Source organism: Telmatherina bonti (assembly GCF_933228915.1).
Source record: "Telmatherina bonti genome assembly, chromosome: 8".
NCBI classification, from domain to species: Eukaryota; Metazoa; Chordata; class Actinopteri; order Atheriniformes; family Telmatherinidae; genus Telmatherina; species Telmatherina bonti.
In genome coordinates, this window is record NC_136626.1 from 30,621,714 (window position 1) to 30,639,985 (window position 18,272).

At 40.1% G+C, this 18,272-nt stretch overlaps 1 protein-coding gene across 3 annotated transcripts in view; it reads left to right on the top strand.

Moving 5' to 3' along the window:
• The window catches only part of clocka (clock circadian regulator a), a 33,805-nt gene extending 18,766 nt beyond the window's left edge, over positions 1–15,039 (top strand). For 2 of the 3 annotated variants that reach the window (XM_079244656.1, XM_079244657.1), the window contains 20 exons: positions 40–131; positions 1,014–1,073; positions 1,730–1,878; positions 1,962–2,053; positions 2,142–2,231; positions 2,335–2,455; positions 2,556–2,669; positions 2,758–2,876; positions 5,903–5,985; positions 7,134–7,240; positions 7,349–7,496; positions 7,607–7,682; positions 7,763–7,877; positions 7,972–8,069; positions 8,172–8,249; positions 10,971–11,126; positions 11,245–11,463; positions 11,618–11,805; positions 12,006–12,276; positions 14,164–15,039. In XM_079244656.1, coding sequence (XP_079100782.1) covers positions 112–131; positions 1,014–1,073; positions 1,730–1,878; positions 1,962–2,053; positions 2,142–2,231; positions 2,335–2,455; positions 2,556–2,669; positions 2,758–2,876; positions 5,903–5,985; positions 7,134–7,240; positions 7,349–7,496; positions 7,607–7,682; positions 7,763–7,877; positions 7,972–8,069; positions 8,172–8,249; positions 10,971–11,126; positions 11,245–11,463; positions 11,618–11,805; positions 12,006–12,276; positions 14,164–14,376 — 2,517 coding nt within the window. In that variant the 5' untranslated portion in view covers positions 40–111 and the 3' untranslated portion in view covers positions 14,377–15,039. The remainder of the gene's footprint in view (positions 1–39; positions 132–1,013; positions 1,074–1,729; positions 1,879–1,961; positions 2,054–2,141; positions 2,232–2,334; positions 2,456–2,555; positions 2,670–2,757; positions 2,877–5,902; positions 5,986–7,133; positions 7,241–7,348; positions 7,497–7,606; positions 7,683–7,762; positions 7,878–7,971; positions 8,070–8,171; positions 8,250–10,970; positions 11,127–11,244; positions 11,464–11,617; positions 11,806–12,005; positions 12,277–14,163) is intronic. The other variant, XM_079244658.1, reaches the window with a different exon arrangement.
• Positions 15,040–18,272: the final 3,233 nt, after the last annotated feature.

The following is an 18,272-nucleotide window of genomic DNA, read 5'->3' on the forward strand; positions in this document are numbered from 1 at the left end:
TTCAAGTTTCATTTGATGAATTTTTATTTTATTTTAAAGGTTTATTCACAAATGTCTACCTCACGATTAAAAGACCCCTCTCCAATGCTGCAACCCTAAACAGGATACAAAATGACCTCCAGCATTGACCGGTGAGTAAGGACTTTGTCTTGTTCTGTCCATTTTGAATTATAAAAGTGTTCAGTATTAGAAAACAATACGTTTCCAACTAGCAGTCTACAGTCGTCCCGTTATTTAAATATTTTCCTTTTTTATTTTCCTTTTCCTTCCCACTGTTGCCAGTGTGCTTGCTCAGGATGGGAGATTGAGTTGGACTCAACTCAATCTGTTGGTTTCCTTCTATAGGCTGTTATGAATTGGCTTTCATTATGTTTTCCTCTCTGTCTGTAAAGCGTCTTGAGATGGCATTACCGTGATTTGACGCTATATAAATAAAGTTGAATTGAAATGAATTGAATTGAAAATATGTTCGTGTTTTTATTCACTTGATTATTAAAATTTAGTCATTTGGAGGATACAGAATTTTGGTATCTTTCTATTGTATAATATGTTTAAAAGCTAATTTCTCAGCTTTCTGTACTCTGTTTTTCATTGCAGACAGTATCTCTTTGAAATGAACAGGATCGCCTGTTTCTTAACCATAGATTATTAATGTAGGATGTAATGTAGCACGGGGTGAAAATCACCTGATCTTAGTGTTCTAGGCAGAGGAGCACACTTGGCTGTGTGTATGGAAAAGTTTTTGTTTTTGTAGAGTTTGCCACAGACTTGTTTAGATATCGTCTAGGAATGGTCATAAAATTTGTGTGCTGCAGAGATTGCTTCTGTCTGGACAGCAGAGAAAAGATACAGTATAATCTGTATGTAAATTAAGATAACACTTCACTGATCCCACTGTGGGAAAATGTACATGTTACAGCAGTGGAAGACAAAAACCTGGAAAAGAAAAGCTGAGCTACTTTTTTTTTTATTTTTTTCCATTTGTTGAACCATTTTTTTCTTCTACTGTGCAGAGATGACAGCAGCATCTTTGATGGGTTAATGGAAGAAGATGAAAAAGATAAAGCAAAACGGTAAGATCATCATGTTAAAATTTAAATTAAGAATTTAACTAAAGTTAAAAAAAATCACCCCCCCCCCCCCCCCCCCCCCATCATTTTCTTAGATGTATAATTTTAATGGTAGACTAAGGTAGATGATGGATGCATCTTTTGAAATAAATGTGGTACCACAATCTGCAGATATGCAACATTCAGCACAGGATGTGTTTTTTTTTCTTTTTAACTACAGTTTATCTAGATGCTCAGGTCATGTTTCTAGTATGGTTGTAATTAGTAAGCCTGTAATTTATGCGCCATTAATCCATAAAAATCCAACCCAAAACATCCTTTGTGCCTTTAACAAAAACTAAAATAAAGTACCAAAATGTTTTAGCGATATTTTCCATTTATTAAATGAAATGTCAAATTTTTTATAGTATAATCTTCTACTTTCTGGTGTCAGATAAGGGACAAAAGCCAAAAATTAGACTGTGTTCCACAGGGAGCAAACGTTTTTACTACAAAGTGATTCCAACTGTCTCCAACTGTCTCAGAAACTGTATGTATCATTTACGTCATGTTGGGTTTTTATGGGGTGAGAGAGATGAGAACCATAAAACACAAAAATTAAATGTCTTTTTTTGTGGGAATAAACAATACTGTTATTGTTTTTATGCCTAAATCTACAGCGTGTCCCGTAACAAGTCAGAGAAGAAACGCAGAGACCAGTTCAATGTCCTCATCAAGGAGCTGGGAAACATGTTGCCAGGCAACACCCGCAAGATGGACAAGTCTACTATTTTGCAGAAAAGCATTGACTTTCTGCATAAACACAAAGGTATGAAAAAACATAGTTACCATTACCTGAATTCGGTTTTATCTTGATGTTCAGTGAGCGGTATGTTTTGGTGTTTTTAACAGAAATCGCTGCTCAGTCTGAATCCACTGAGATCAGACAAGACTGGAAACCTCCTTTTCTTAGTAACGAGGAGTTCACTCAGCTGATGTTGGAGGTGAGGCAATTTTAGAGGTTCCTTTTTACCTCCATTTAGAAATGCAGATTTTTTTTTTAAATTAAAGGAGAACTTTTTTCTCTGCCAGGCACTGGATGGATTCTTCCTTGCAATTATGACCGATGGGAATATAATCTATGTCTCGGAGAGCGTGACATCCCTCTTAGAACATTTACCTGTGCGTATAAGATGCTTTATGTGGAAAAAGTTCTAATGAACACATATTTTTAGTTTTTCTACTATAATGCATATGCAAGACTCACTGATGTCGCTTGTTTCAGTCTGATCTTTTGGATCAAAACTTGTTAAACTTCCTGCCTCCCGGTGAGCACGCTGACGTCTACAAGGTTCTGTCCTCTCATGTCATGGAGGGAGAGACGATTACACCTGACTATCTAAAAAGTAAATGGAATCTTTCTGATAGCCCCTACTCTGATGGGTTTTCTTGTTATCTGAAGTTAGCACATTGAATCTTTTTTTTGTTTTTCTTTTTTATTATCAGACAGAAATCAGCTGGAGTTCTGCTGCCACATGCTTCGAGGGACAGTCGATCCCAAAGAGCCCCGTGTGTATGAATATGTCAGGTTCACTGGAAACTTCAAATCCCTGAATAATGGTAGGTTAGACTGAACAACTACAGGTTTTCCCTTTTTTCTCTTCTTTTTTTTTTTAAGGTTTAACTTTTTGTTCTGCCTTTTTACCAGTGCCTAACTGTACCCAAAATGGATTTGAAGGAGTGATCCAGCGATCACTTCACTCTGCCTTTAAAGACAAAGTGTGTCTCATTGCGACTGTGAGGCTGGCCAAACCACAGTTTATCAAGGTGAGGATCACTTTGTTGCCTTTGTCTTGTTGCTACAAAGGTCCAAATGCGATGCTGCCATGGCAACATGATGCAATGGGTACCTTTTGAACCACAAATGAAAATATTTTGAATGTTATGCAATGCTCCGCTGGTTTATCATGTTGTTTTTTTAAACTTCCTTTGACTATCTGGAACTAAAACTATCTTATTACCCGTTTTGCTTTTGACATTAATCCTGTTAACACCTGCTACTATCTGCGTTTGAATGTGAAGTAAAATCATTCAATCCGTGTTTAGTCCTGCAGCACATTTCTCTGCAGAAGACATTTTTTTAAAAAAAATTATTATTATCCATGTCGTGTCCAGCATTGAAGCAAGCAGAAGGATGTCTGGGTGCTGTGTTCTGCTGAACAAATTTGCTTTGCCAAGAGGAGCTTTACAGATGTGATGAAAGCAATCAAGGCCACTAATGGCCTTTTCTCACCTCACCCAACACGATGTGCACACCTTCCATCATCCTACCTGTGTGTTGGGACTTTTCATTGATTTCAACTTGGTTCAGCATCGGTGGGAAAACACCATCTGGGAGTACTCACCACTTTTTTTATTTTTATTTTTGGACAATTTTAACAGAACACATTTCCAGATGGAAGCTCTGAGACTCTCAGCAGCAACTCATGGACAAAAAGACAAAAAGAGAAAGAGATTGATTGAATTTTCCTTCTACGAGACAGCTAACAGCTCACTTTCACCCCCATTGTTGTGTAGTTTTGTGTAGATGCGATTATTCCAAAGGGAGCAACTTAAATGTCACTTTCTTTCTTACCCAAAAGAACTGAGGGAATCTCCAAACTGTGAGATTGCACTCGAGATCCAAGTTAATCTACAGACTTGACATTGGAAATGTTGAGGTGCAACACATGATTCCTTTTCCAAGTATGATAAACATCTCTTAAAAAGGACTTGGTCTCAGAACTGAAGAAGCTTGGTGGATAAATCACTGTAGGGTTGGTGGGTAGAAGAGTGCAGTGACTTTTATCTGGAGTTAAAATTGTTGTGGTTAGATACTTTCCCAGCTCTTGTCTTACATGTGGGCATGAAGAGCATGTTTGCACTGCGTGATGTTTTATTCAGCACCCTATGGCAGCTTGTTGGTCCTATTGCAGAGAGCAAAAGCAGAGAATTACGTTGTGTTTTTTCAGATTTTCCTTTAGGAATACAGAAACAGTGTGTTTCTGTGGGAAAGAATTTGATGCCCTTGCTTACTTTAATAACCAGCAAACATGTTCTGATTTTTTTCCCCAATGTTTGAAGGTAATTTTGACAACTTTAGTGCAATCAAACCTTGCAAGGCTCCTGTGGTCAATGCATGGAAACCCCTGTTCTTCAGTTGTGATGTAATAGTGGGAACTTCCACTTAAGTAGCCTGTGAAACCACTGATGTTTCAGTCTGTTGTTGAGAGTCGTGACTCACCTGAGTTTTCATTAGTGGGACTATTGTCCATAGTTTCACTTGAGGCCAAGTGAACAGGTCATGCCAATCTCAGCTGAAAGGCTGCAGTTGTAGGCAGGGGAGAGGTGATGTCTCAATCTGCCTGCTCTTTTAAGTAAAGGTTTAATCTGCTTCGACATAAATGGCCTCTCACACTCCCTGCTCAAAGCACTTTCCTCATCTGTCCAAGACTTTAACATTGTGATCCTCAAGAGTGTATCCTTTATCATTAGGATGAAAGAAACCAGCTGAGTGCTGACACGATGAGTTGGCTGTCCTGTGTCGAGTCATCCGTTTGTTCAGCGGTTGTTTAGCTCCCCCAATGTAGAGCTCATTGCAGTCCTTACTGCACGGACTGCATGCACCAGGTTGCTTTTGTGTGGTTGGCAGATGGGTTCTAAGGATGAGCTAATTTCTGTCTGATGTTGTGAAAAATCCTGCGTTTCTCAGAAATTCCGCCTGAATTATAGATGACACCACCTTCCTTTTACTTTTTCTTTGTTTCCTTTCTCCTTGCATTGTTGGTGTTCCCGGATCTTGTTGCAGTTTTATCATGGGTCTGTTTAGCCACAATATTTAGGAGCCCTCAGGTATTTTTCTTTCTCTTGGACTTCTGCATTGGTAAATTGAAGAAGCTCTTCTGGATAAGAGCGAAATATCTTCACTGATCCGAGCCCAGTCCAAGTGATTTGACTTAATCTACATTGGGTCATAGCTGAGATGTTCACTGTCATGTCAAGTTTTTGTACTCATTAAAAATGTGTTGCACAGAGATTATGTGTGCATTAACTTATAGATTATTCTACTTAATGTGATTTATGTGAATGATTGTGGGCTGTCTTTTTGCGATGGTTCAGCCTGTAGGAAACCATCTAATACAGGGTCAGCAACTCCGGTCGTCGAGGGCAACCATCCTGCAGGTTTTAGTGTTTTCCTGGAACAACGCACAACTTGTTATCTTCTGCACCTGCCTGTTAATGAGCCAGTGGTTTAGGTTAGGAAACAGTGAAACCTGCAGGATGGTCGCTCACGACGACCGGAGTTGGTGACCCCTGGTCTAATGCCATCTGGTCATACTGTAACGGTTGCAGGTTGACCCCTCGGCTGTTACTGGTAGTTTCTGAGATGTTACTACTGGGAGCATGAAGAGCTTCAATCAGTTCGTCTTGTTGCGTGAAAACACATTTAAAAAGTATTTCAGAATGCTACTTTTGGTGTTAAAAATGATTATTTATGACATTTATGACCTCTGCCTTTCAAAAAAACATTTTGTAGGATGGCAACACAAGGCGATGTCTATCAGTTGACGCTAACCCTCTAAAGTTGTTAAATAACAATTGTGCATTTAAAAAATGATTAACAGTATTTATTAGATATTAAAGATGTTTGAGTCAGTGCACAAGTCAACAGAAATAGTTCATAAGGAGTATGTAACATTTAATCTAATACTTTTCTTTTGTTATATTAAAAAGGGTGTTTTATTATTGTGTTGACTGTTCTGAATATAGAAGATACAGGCATTAATTTTACACTTGTTCTCCATCTTTCACAGGAGATGTGCACTGTAGAAGAGCCTAATGAGCAATTTACCTCCAGACATAGTTTAGAGTGGAAATTTCTCTTCTTGGACCACAGGTATGGTAGTTTCATTGTTTTTTATTTCATCATAATGGGAATGTATGTTCTGTTTGATTCTCGTCTTTTCTGTCTTTATGTATCGTGTCGATATGAGGAACATTTTTTTGCCTCGCTTATGAAAACAATGCTCAGTTATTCATGGCACGCTGTTGCTTCTGAGAACACCAGTAAACATGTAACAGAGTGGTCAGGACAACCTGACCTGCAATCACTCACCAGTATTTCCCACAGTGATTCATGCAGTTTTAATGATGCAGGATGACATCATCAAAACCTTGTACTGAAGTTGTCATCACTCTGGCTTTATCTTCATGCCAGCTCCTCTTAGTTTTGGTTTGTTTGGGAGGAAAAAACAACAGAGAACTAGTCAAAAAGAAAAGGATCAGATTTAAAAGAGGGAAACAAACCAAGTTAAAATATGTAAATTTGCATGATATACAGTGGAAACATGCTTCTTGTTGGTGATGAGGATCTCATTGTGACATTCCCGGTGTACCAGCCTTTTCCACGTTACTTTTAAAGGTGGTGGTAGCGTGGATTGTCTGATTTATGTTCTCACTTCCAAACCCAAATAAAATTTAAAAAAGGAAAGGATTTATAAAATTAGAAATAATTATTTTGCTTTAAAAGACAAAAAAATAAAATAAAGGTGAATCGTTATATATTTGTTCCAGTTAACAAAAACAAAACGCCTGAAAGTGGTCAAAAAATCATTTCATCCTGTCTCACACCACCTGACACTGATTTCTAACAACAAAAAAACACAACCTCTGGACGCGACATAAATTACCTGTCTTCCCTCACCGTTCTCACACTCATCAAAAAGCCAAATAACAGACTTTAAATAAAAATCTATCTGTGTCATATAACCTAATATACTAAAATATAATACAAAAAATTATTTCACTTCCACAACAGCCATTTCTCATAAAAGAAAACAAAAAACACAAAACGCCTCTACAGCCGGGTTGTTGGTTAATATTTCCTGCAGTCCTGACAACTTGTTAACATGTAGGATTTGTTAGATCTGTTGCTGCAGCATTACATGCATGCAGCTGTAAAACTTTCAGTGTTTAACCGTGTCAGGAGGCATCCATCACAACTTATACTAACTCATCTGTGTAATACTTACCTGGTTTGTCCAGAGCCCCTCCTATCATAGGTTACCTCCCATTTGAGGTCCTGGGGACGTCGGGGTACGACTACTACCACATAGATGATCTGGAGATGCTGGCTACGTGCCACAAACACTGTGAGTGCAAACTGTCAGCCATTAATTTAGTTTCCGTTGAAGCTGACAACTTTTTCTTGAGTTTATAACCCTTTAATGTGCGTCTTTTTCTTCTTTATTTCTACTAAGTAATGCAATATGGCAAAGGAAAGTCCTGCTATTACAGATTCCTCACCAAAGGGCAGCAATGGATTTGGCTGCAGACCCAGTACTACATCACTTATCACCAGTGGAACTCCAGACCAGAGTTTATTTTCTGTACACACACTGTGGTGAGGTACGTGGAAGATTTACCTTCTAACACTCATAAAGAAATGATTTTCTTCTTCCATTAATTCTGGATGTTTAATCTACACGTGTGTTTAATTCTCCGTCTTTGCTGATCAGCTACGCTGAAGTCAGAGCAGAGCAGCGCCGAGAACTTGGAATTGAAGAATCACCTCCTGAGATCAAAGCGGACAAGGTGAGACATTTTCTCGATAGGAGTTAGTTTCTTTGAAATTAGTCAAAAGTGGTGATGATCTCTGATTGTTTTTGTAACAGCAGTCGCAGGATTCAGGCTCTGAATCCCGACTGGACCCGTACCGCAGCCGGACCTCTTCGATCTCGTCCCGCAGTTCACGCAAATCCTCTCACACTGCCGTATCTGACCCACCCTGTAAGCACCTTCAGAAGCACTCGGTTCTGTTATTTATTCATTTATTTTACTTTTTTATTTCACACTAATCATCTTGTTTAATTTTTTTCTTTAGCATCACAGATGAATATTCAGGAAAACAGAAGCACACCAGCTCAGCAGTCTCCTGCTGTGGAGATAACATTACAGCGAAGGTCATCGGCCAGCAGAGAGGTCAGTAGAGGAGCTGGAGAAAAGTCCGATGTCGCTCTAACTTCTTCGTGCTTCATGGATAACAAGAAAGTTCATCAGAAATGTTTTTGTTGTTTGCATCAGCCATCGAACGGCTGCCAAAACACAGGGCAGAGTGTTGCCATGGTTTCCCAGCAGCAGCAGCAACTTCAAAACAGCCAGGTAAGTTACTGATCTAATTCTTTTTAATAATCTAACTAGAGCGTGTGGTGTAGTAGCCAGCAGGTTGCTTGTGTTTAACTTATCTCAGACGTACCTGAAACACAGTTTCAGTAGGTGTTTAACCTCTTCTTCTCAAGAGCCTCTGGGACAGGGGGCAGCGTGAGATACACACTAGGAAGCATCAGTCCTGACAGAAAGCAGATAAAAATCACAGGGAGAAACTCATCTAAAAGACTCTACTGAGCATTAAAACCACATAAAATTCAGAACCCAATCAATCATATGGGCATGTGATAAAAACATGAGAATAGCACAGTCCACTTTAGCTTTTTCTAATCTCTCCACTTAAAGCAAACCACACGAACAAGATGCCATGAAAGCAGACTCTGTGTTCTCCAGTGTCTCAGTCTGACATGAATCTTGAAGATCAGATTCACTCTTCCTATGATATACTATCTTGGCGGTCACCTCTTTCTCCATCTCCATGTTATTTCTGATTGTCCTGTTGTCGTCAGCTTTGACATAACAGATATTTACCTTCATTATACGCTGTAAAACTGTCCAGGTTCACATTTTTAGCTTTACTTTTGCACAGTTCTTCATCAGACATTACTTTTCTAATTCCTTTAAACTGGGCTTCTATCCCCTGGTTTTCATCTAAAGTAATGTCTGTGTGTGTGTGTGTGTGTGTGTGTGTGTGTGTGTGTGTGTGTGTGTGTGTGTGTGTGTGTGTGTGTGTGTGTTCAAGGGGGATGTGCCATGATACAGTAATGCATATCTCTATCTGAAACTTCTGTAGTAATCCTAACATGTCTAAGGTTTCTTGTGAGACTAAGATCATACAAATAACCCCTTTAGTCGTGAAAATGTATATATTTATATTGAATATATTTAATTTACTTTGGGTATTTTGGGTCAGATCTGTACCACGTAGCAGGATTAACAAACCCGGACATCTCTCTGTTACCTGGGTTGACTTATCCAGACCCTGAGAGGCGGAGGTATGATGCTGGTTATCAACTGGGTAATTGAACCCAGGGGTTTTCTGATTTTGATCAGTCCAGACTCGTATAAACAGGATGGTGTTTGCAGCTTCCCAATCACAAACATGGAAAAACCCTGAAGAGTAGCTTACTTTACGATGGAAGAGCAGAGAGTTATTTGTCAAGAATATGAAGGATTCACACATCATCCAGGTCAAAAACAACGTCGTTGCCACAGCAACAGTCAGGAATGAAGGCTGGCAGAAAATTGCAGACTCTGCTAATGTGTAAACTTTTGACATTTCACAATAATAATCCCTTGGAAAATATAAACGACCAGCACTCTGGTCACTCATTTTCCCTTCATAACAACACAGACGTTTCAGCCTCTTCAGTTCCATCCTTTATGTTTTCCATGAGGTTCATCGGAGGCTCTGAACCCATTTTCTGTCAGAATAGTCATTTCTCACCATGACGGCACAAGTAGTTGTAGGTTCCATAAATTCCTGGTTCTGCAGTCCTGCCATGTGTGACTACCAGTATGGACCAGATGCAGCCTTAGTGACGCCATACAGACTTGGGAACAAGTAAAGACAAAAAAAAAAAAAAGACTTAAAACGATAAATGAGAGTTTTATTTTTACATCAGAAGGATGCATCTGTGTCTAAAAACTCGTTCACTCCTCAGCGCTCACGCACCAACATCGACAGAATGTGTGTGCTATTTTCCAAGAGAACCAAATGGATGTAGTGCTTTGATACGCGCTGATTTTCTGATCATTCATTGTAAGTTACCATGGTGATTTAAACCTGTATGGGGTGTCAGCGTCGTCGTACGGAGAACCCAGGTTAACCCTGAACTTATCTCATTTTCTGAACCACTTTGTTCATTGAAGGGCAGCAGGGAAGCGTATCCCAGCAGTCACTGGGCAAGAGGCTAGAGTTATATTGATAAGAGAAACTCCAGCTTCGTACTACAGGCCTCAGCTGCAGTCAAAGCAGCAAGGAAACATGTCAAACGTGAACAAACACAATTCCACCCAGTGTCCCAGTTCAGTCTCTGTCATCCACATTTTCACTGAACAAAAAGCAAACAGGATTTTGGTTTTCCAGATATTTTGCTTTTTGAGAAATGTTGTTAAAATGGATGAGAAACATGAACATATAGATGTCATTTGATGCAGTTTCGTGACTTCTACTTTACTCTCATACACTAAAGTTTTATTAAGTTTTATCACTTAATTAATGTTTTATTTGTTTTATTAATCTGCGTTCGGTTAAAGAGACAGTATTCAGGGAATGATGTATTTTGGGGGGGTGTGGTGGTGTGTTTGCTCTCTGTTCTTGTGTGTGTATATGAGTGTGTGGAAAGAGCTTGCGTCTTTATTGTTTTTAAATGTCTTGTTATCTACTGTTTGTTTTAATCCTTATGACTTGATTTTATCTTGTAAAGCACTTTGTGTTGCCCGTGGCGTGAAATGTGCTCAAGAAATAAAGTTTGAATTGATTTGATTAAAGTGTGTTATTGTCCTGTTATTTTGATAAAAATGCGTAATGCTGGTTTCAAATGTTTGTCAACTGAAACGACTTTAGAGTAACGTCTATTTGGAGGCTACATGAACACTGCTATTTGTTGATGATGAAGCATCACTGAAGGATACGTTGTTGCCAGATTAGCGATGTGAAAGTAAAAGTAAAGCCCTTTGTGTCATATTTCCATGTGTTTTGTCCTCTGACAGTCAGTGCAGCTCTCCAGCCAGTTGGAGGCCATGCAGCACCTGAAAGAGCAGCTGGAGCAGAGGACCAGGATGATCGAGGCCAATATTCAGAAGCAGCTGGATGAGCTGCGGCAGATCCAAGAGGAACTGCAGAGGGTGCAGGGACAAAGTCTGCCGGTACTAATGGGGAGCTGCTGGGCAGCATGAGAAGAAAATGTTTTGTGTAAATGTCTGTTTGGTTGCATGCATCACTGTTACATTTCTGAGTTATTTAACAAACATCTTGTGTGTTTAGCAGATGTTCCAGATGCAGAAAGGAGCAGGAGGACAAAATCTCAGCCCTGGTCAAATGGCCCAGGGAGGCTCTGGGCAGCAAGGGGGGACAACTAGCATGCAGGGCCAGGTGGTCTCTGCAGGGCCCCTACAGAACAGCATACAACCACAGCAACATGCTATTCAACCTCAGTCACAACAACAAACATTTGTGAGGGAACAGAACACATCACTCTCCCAGGTCAGATAAAATCACACACATTTTCAACATGTAACCCCTTTTTTTCTGACATTAACTCTGTCAGAATAAACCGATAATAGTTTATTCTGTCTTCAGCTTTGTTAGACATGTTTCCATCTGATCAATGTTAACTTGTTCTAATTCTGCTCTCCAGTCTCAGCGGTCAACTCTCACTCTGCAGCCTCAACAAAACCCCCTTTCAGCCTCTCTCTACAACACAATGGTGATCCAGCAGCAAAATCCTGCTAATGTGGTTCAGATTGCCACAAGCCTGGCACAGAACACTGGACCCAACACCCCTGCTGTGGCAACCTTTGCACAGGACCATGCAGCTCAGATAAGGTCCGTTTCTTTAATACAATTTACTCCTTTTAAACCTTTTTTTAAAAAAAAAATTTCATCACTCAAACATGATTACTATGAACCGATTTAATCACTGTTGTTCCTGTCATAGTTTTCATTTAATGTAGCATTTCTGTTCAGCGCAGCTCCATGAGGTCAAGTTAATCCTGTCTGACGGTCGCATTTTCTGTCTCGCACAGGTTTCCTACTGGTCCTCCGCTACTGACTAAAGTAGTCGCTGGACAGATGGCGTGTGGCGCGGTCATGGTCCCCACGACCATGTTAATGAGTCAAGTGATGACAGCTTTTGCTCCTCAGCAGGGTCAGACACAGACCATAAGTATTTCCCAGCAGCCACAACAACAACAACAACAACAACCACAGGAACAGCAGGTGAAGCCACAGTCACAAGTTTCAGCCATGCAGACAGGACAGGGTCCACTGACGCAGCAGCAACCACAGTTTCTACAGGTACTACTGCCAGTTTGATAGCTGCAGTGTTTCTTCGGCTTGTTGTTAAAGGCACCAGATAAGATTTCTATCTTTCAATTAAGATAATTAGTTTATAGATAGAAGTTTACCCTGCGGATAACATGGATGGTTGAGTGAAACGGGTTTGCTTGTAACGTACCTGAACATGGTAAACACCACAGTCACCACAGCACAAATGAACAATCAAGCAACACTCTTAAACACTGAGCAGGCTGCACAACAACTATAAGAAGATGAACTGAGAGTTGATTCAGTGACTAACTGGTTTACACACACACAACCCATCCCCAAACAGGTAAACACTATTGTTTCATCGGACAGTCTTTAACCTTGATTCGGGCAGCTTTGCCTGTTTGATAAGATTCTGTAAAGTCACAAGACTTCTTTACATCCAGTGTTGTGTTAATTTTTCACCATCATGTTGTGTTGATGATGGGAGTGATGATGATGATGATGATGATGATGAGTTACTACACAAAAGCCTCTCCGACACATCCCAAACATCCGTAGTCTGAGCCCAGTGGTTCCTGGTGTTGTCGGCTTGGAATATGGCCATGCCTCCAAGGAAGTAAAAAATCCACTGATTGAATAAATGGGAATACTTTCATTCTCAAGTTTTAAAATTCTGAATAATTTCTAATTGAAATATCACCATGTAAGCACAGCGTGATGGCGTAGTGGTTGGCACTGCAGCCTCACAGCAAGAAGGTTGCTGGTTTGAGCCTCGGCTAAGGGGAGGCTTGAAGTGTCTGGAGTTTGCATGTTCTACCCGTGTAAGCTTGGGTCCTCTCCGGCTTCGTCTTGTCCACAACAAATGCATGTCAGGTTCATCGCTGTGGTTAATGGATCACTTACAAGTGGCCACTGCAGTTAGCCATTGTCTAATGACTCTTTTCCATTTGTTTCTACTCGTCTCAACACGTCTCAGCTTGGTCCTGTTTCTTTTCCATTACAATTGAGTACCAGGTCTAAAAGGGGCGGGGTTTGTGTGAAATCGCTGTGATGTCAGTGTTTTGCATGACAAGCTCTATAACAGCACAGGACCTAGAGGCAATCTGCTACTTGGTCTGTGGCTCCATTTGTTGGAACCACTTCCAGTCTCGTCCGTTTGATCCACTCCGACTATTGTGGTCCTTGACCTGCCGATAGTCACTTTGGAGCTTTTTCAGCTTCTATTGACACTGCTGAACACTCCGTTGCTAGCCGTAGCCATTGAGTCAGAAAGCTCTTGATAGATTTTTTCAAAGAAATGTCTCCATCTCAGTGTTGGACCACGGAACAGACTTTTGTTGCGCCATTGCTTGTCATGTAATGTAAACAACTTGCGAGTTGGATTCGCTCTTCCAGTGATGTCTCTCCCTGACCTCTGATTGGCCGCGCCCCTGAACAATAGCGGCATGCAGTCTGGCGACGTCACACACAACCCGACTCAGCTCGCTTAGAAGAAACTGGGATGAGGAGTTACAAATAAAGTTCCGGTAAGCAGGTACAAAAGCCGAGTGGAAAACCCTCCACACCGAGCCAAGGCGAGTTCAGTTGAGACGAGCCGATACTAATGGAAAAGGGTCATAATACTGATGCACAGCTTACTAACTTATTGTGTGACATTCTAGTAGAGGTCATTTAAGTGATTCAGCCTGGCTGTTAAGAGACTTAAAATGAACTGAAATAGATATTTGGGAGTTTAAAACAACCTCACGACAATCTGAGAAGTCTTATTCGCTGGTTTAACACCAGGACTGTGAGGTGTTGCAAACTCTATTAGATCAGCTGAGTTAGAATTTCAAATGTTGTTTATCTTGGACTTAAGTTACATATTGACTGATCTGTTTTTTCTGTCAATCTAATCTAAACATTTCACTGAAGGCACCGCGGCTCCTCCATGGAAACCAGCCCACACAGCTGATCTTCCAGACAGCGTTTCCTCTCCAGCAGCAGAGTACCTTCACCACTGCAGCCCAGCAGCAACAGCTACTCCAACAACAACAACAGAAACAGTTGCAACAGCAGAAACCGCAACGACTTTCCTCTCACAGATCAGACAGTTTATCTGAGCGTTCTGCCACGCAGCCACAGTAGCTGACAGAAGCCTGCTGGAAGCAGAATTGGCCAAACTTAAGCTTGTCTGTGTGGGACAGTAGTTTCGCAGCACTGAGAGCATGCCTAGGAGGCTGCATCGCAGTTGCAGGAGCAGGCCGGGGCTTCCCATCTCTCACAAGGATCTTCTGCTGTTTGCACAGGACTTCCTGAGCAGAGTGCAGCTGAAAAACCTGGGACAGGGCTCCCTGCTGTTCTGGCAACCAGTACTGACGCTCGGTCGAAGCTTTCCTTCCAAGCAGCAGACTCCTCTGCAGGCCCTGTCCCTTCCTGAACTATGTGTGAGCATGTGCATGTCTGTGTGTGCTGTAGTCACTATTGCAGGATAATTACGTGCCACGCTCACATGAAGGTTTCTGTCTTCACTCGAAGGAGATCCTGCAGAACAGCCAGAGCATCGGTCGGTTTGGATCTCTTCTCTTATTCTTGTTTTTATGTGTAAAAGTAATTCTGGTTCAGAAAATATTTTTCAGAATTTAGAATGGATGGAAATATCTCTGTACAAAATACCGTCTTTAATATATTGTGTAAATATAAAACAAAAAACAAAAGCAGTAATATTTTATATGATGCATGAAATGAAATGCATAGTCTGTGATTTGCAGCTTGAATAAGCTTTTTTTCTCTCTCATCATCCAGGAAAAAAAGACCTTAAAATGCTCGGTTGCTGAGGTATCCCAGCTTCCTTTCTCTGGGGGGGGTGGGGGGGTGTTTGCTTGTCTGCATAGCAGACAATGTGTGTGTTGTTTGTTGTGTCACAGTTAGTTTTTTTTTATTATTAATCCTTAACCTATATTTTTTCATTTAATTTTGTAAACGTGTCAAACTGACAAAGTATTTGACTCTAAACACAAAGTGTGCCATATGTCATTCAGGAAACAGAAACTAAAAGTTAAGCTACATGTGAGAAAGAAGCCTATCCATAACAGGGCTTCATATTATTATGATTACCGTAGATCCTTTATAACATTCATATTCATTTATTTTTATAACGTTTCCAGATTCCCCCGTTGTCCTACTAACCATCATGTCTCTGACTCAAAAGGCTCTAAAAACAGATTCCTGAAAATGTTTAGAAATATTTATTTTTTAAATCTGTCCTATAAATCTATGGGAAAGGGAAATAACGCGTGTCAGCATAGTGCTTGTTACGTTACGTCACCATCCGTCCAGACTTGCTAATGACGAGACCTGAGAAAGGAATCGGTTTAACACTCCGTCTCTGACATCTTTGCATCATCAGGAGACGCCTGACAATGTAAAACTGTCTGAATACATACTGAGGGTGATATTGCCCTTATGCTTGTTCTTGCTAAGTGTCTTTTTTTTTGTTGCTCCTGTGTGATCAGAAAGCATCTGTGTTGCTTAAATTGCCCCATTTTCCCAGTTCTCCAAGTCTTCATTTGCTGTTTTAATCCCCTGATCTGTAATTAAGATTAACTTTCAAACACACCTACTTTTTTCCCCCCTTTTTTTTTTTTGCATCAAGATGAAAATATTGTCGACATCAACACAATGTCCCTGCAGAGACTGTGCCCCCCCCCCCCCCCCCCCCCCCAGGAAACCATGGTTCAGGAAAGTTACCTTTCCTGAACACGCACGCACGCAGACGACGCGTGTTCTCTGTGTAGTTTTAGACAGAGATACTGGACCAAAACGTTCCCTCATGCAGACAGCCTTTCTAACCAGGAGGCTCAGGTTTGTTTTGTGTTACTTTGCACTGACGTTTCCAGATTAGTGTACTTTGCACTGACGTTTCCAGACATACAACAAATGTTAGTGTGTTTGTTGTATGTCTGAAGTTAACTTGCAGGTTCACTGTTTATTTTTAGCGGTGGGTAGGGGGGCTGTTTGACTGGGTTGATGCATTTTGGTGTTTAACTAGAAAACGTCTTGTTTTTTCATACTGTACATTCCTGCAGCACTTTTTCTCAACGCTTTAAAGCCTAAAAGCGGTGTGAACTTGTGGCTTTTTCTTTGTTTTATCTTTGCCAAAAGGGCTTTCCCTCGTGATGCTTTTCAGTTCAGGATGTAAAGCCTGGACTAGAAATAAGATGTTCTGTGCAGTTCATGAGTTGGGCTGTAAGTGGAGTTCTGGAATTAATCTAAATTCCTAAAAATGATTTTATTGATCTCTTAAAGAAAGGCAAAAAAAACAACCACATAAGCAAACCCCTGATACTTTATTCAGACTATCTGTTAAACTACAGAAACACATTCCACCCATATTTATCAGATCTTAATGTCTTTATTTGGATTAATTACTGTTCTACAGTGAGAAATAAGGCATCTATTGGCTTTGTGCAGGGATAGAGTAGATAACATATTCATGATCCTGCTCAGCACAGCTCTCATTCATCAGCATGAACTTAAATAGAAAATTTAAAACATGAAACTTAAAGATGCACAACAGATCTGTAGATTTAGAAAACTACTAAACCTTATTTGTTTGTGGATTTATAAACCCAATACCAAGTCCCTTTTACCTGTTTTCTCCTCTGTGTTGTTGTTGGGCCTCATAGAGCTCCATAATTCCAACCCAGACCTCAGATTCTGCACAAAGAACTCCTCTACCTCCTCCTCCTATAAAATATGATTTAAAAAAAAAAACAATCTTGCACTGCCACACATATAATTTAAGTAAGATTAGGAAAAAAAAATCCCACAAACGGCACTCTTCATAATAAGGGTTTAAATATATTCCTCTGTGTCAAAATAGCAGAATATGTAAGACAAGTATTTTGCATGAGTTTAGTCTTTTGGCAAATTTGCACAATGTATGATAAGAGGTGGTTGATATGAGAGCTGGGTAAATTATTTTTCTACTGCTGGTGTTAACCTTATCGAGTCAACACCATTAAATGTAATGATGTATAAAGAATATGTTATAAAATCAATCATTTAAACTACATATGAAGGATCTAAACTAACTGTGACATAGACACAAAGACCCCCAGAGAGAGCTTTTTACTTGTGAGTTGGTTATGCAAAGACTGTCAACCTGTTTTTTTTTTTAAAAACTTTTTTTGTGTTTACTTTGTGTTTTTATCTGCCAGTCAAACAGTTTTTCTTCATGCTAAAAAATAACTGAAATTGACCTTTATTCAGTAATCAGATGTGATATGCAAAAGACCTTTACCATTATCAAATCCTAAAATCATGAGGGAAAAAGTGGTTATCCAAAGAAAAGTCATCAAGAGGAGCCTCAAACTAAGTGTGCATTATGTTACATGTGTAGTTGACATGCTCACTAGAAACTCTGAATGTCTTTTAATGTTCTCTGCTTTCAGATTGTTGTGGCTTTTTCTTTCTTTTTTTTCTTTTTTTGGTTTGGCTCAAGAAATGTACCGCTGCAGTGCACTGGACAGCATACACAAGCAGCCGCTTTGATGAGAGTCCATGCAGATCTCTTACAGTACACCCTGATCCCCCCTGATCCCGGTTTCATATCCATATTTGTTAGTGTTGCAGTGTTGTTGCTTAAATTGTAAACATTTAGCTGAAGTTTGCACAGTCTAGATGTAAATTGTCCTAGATTGTATCATTTTAGCTGTTAAATGCCAAAAGTACTAAACAACTAATTGTGTGGAGATCATGTTTCATGGAAAATTGGAGGCAGGAATTATTTTTGGTCTTTAAAAAAACAGATTATCTGGATTATCGGATGAAGACCAAGTAACCCCATAAAACAGAGTACGCCGTCTGAAACTCTGCAGCTGGAGTAAAAAATGTTTCGCATTGATTACCAAAGGCAAACTTTAAAGTTTGTGCCCTTTCTGCATATCTGCTTTATTTAAATAAAAAGCCTCATGATTGCTTTTTCTAACTTTTTCCCCCTGAAACTCCACTACTGCCACCTGCTGGTCACTTTAAGGTTT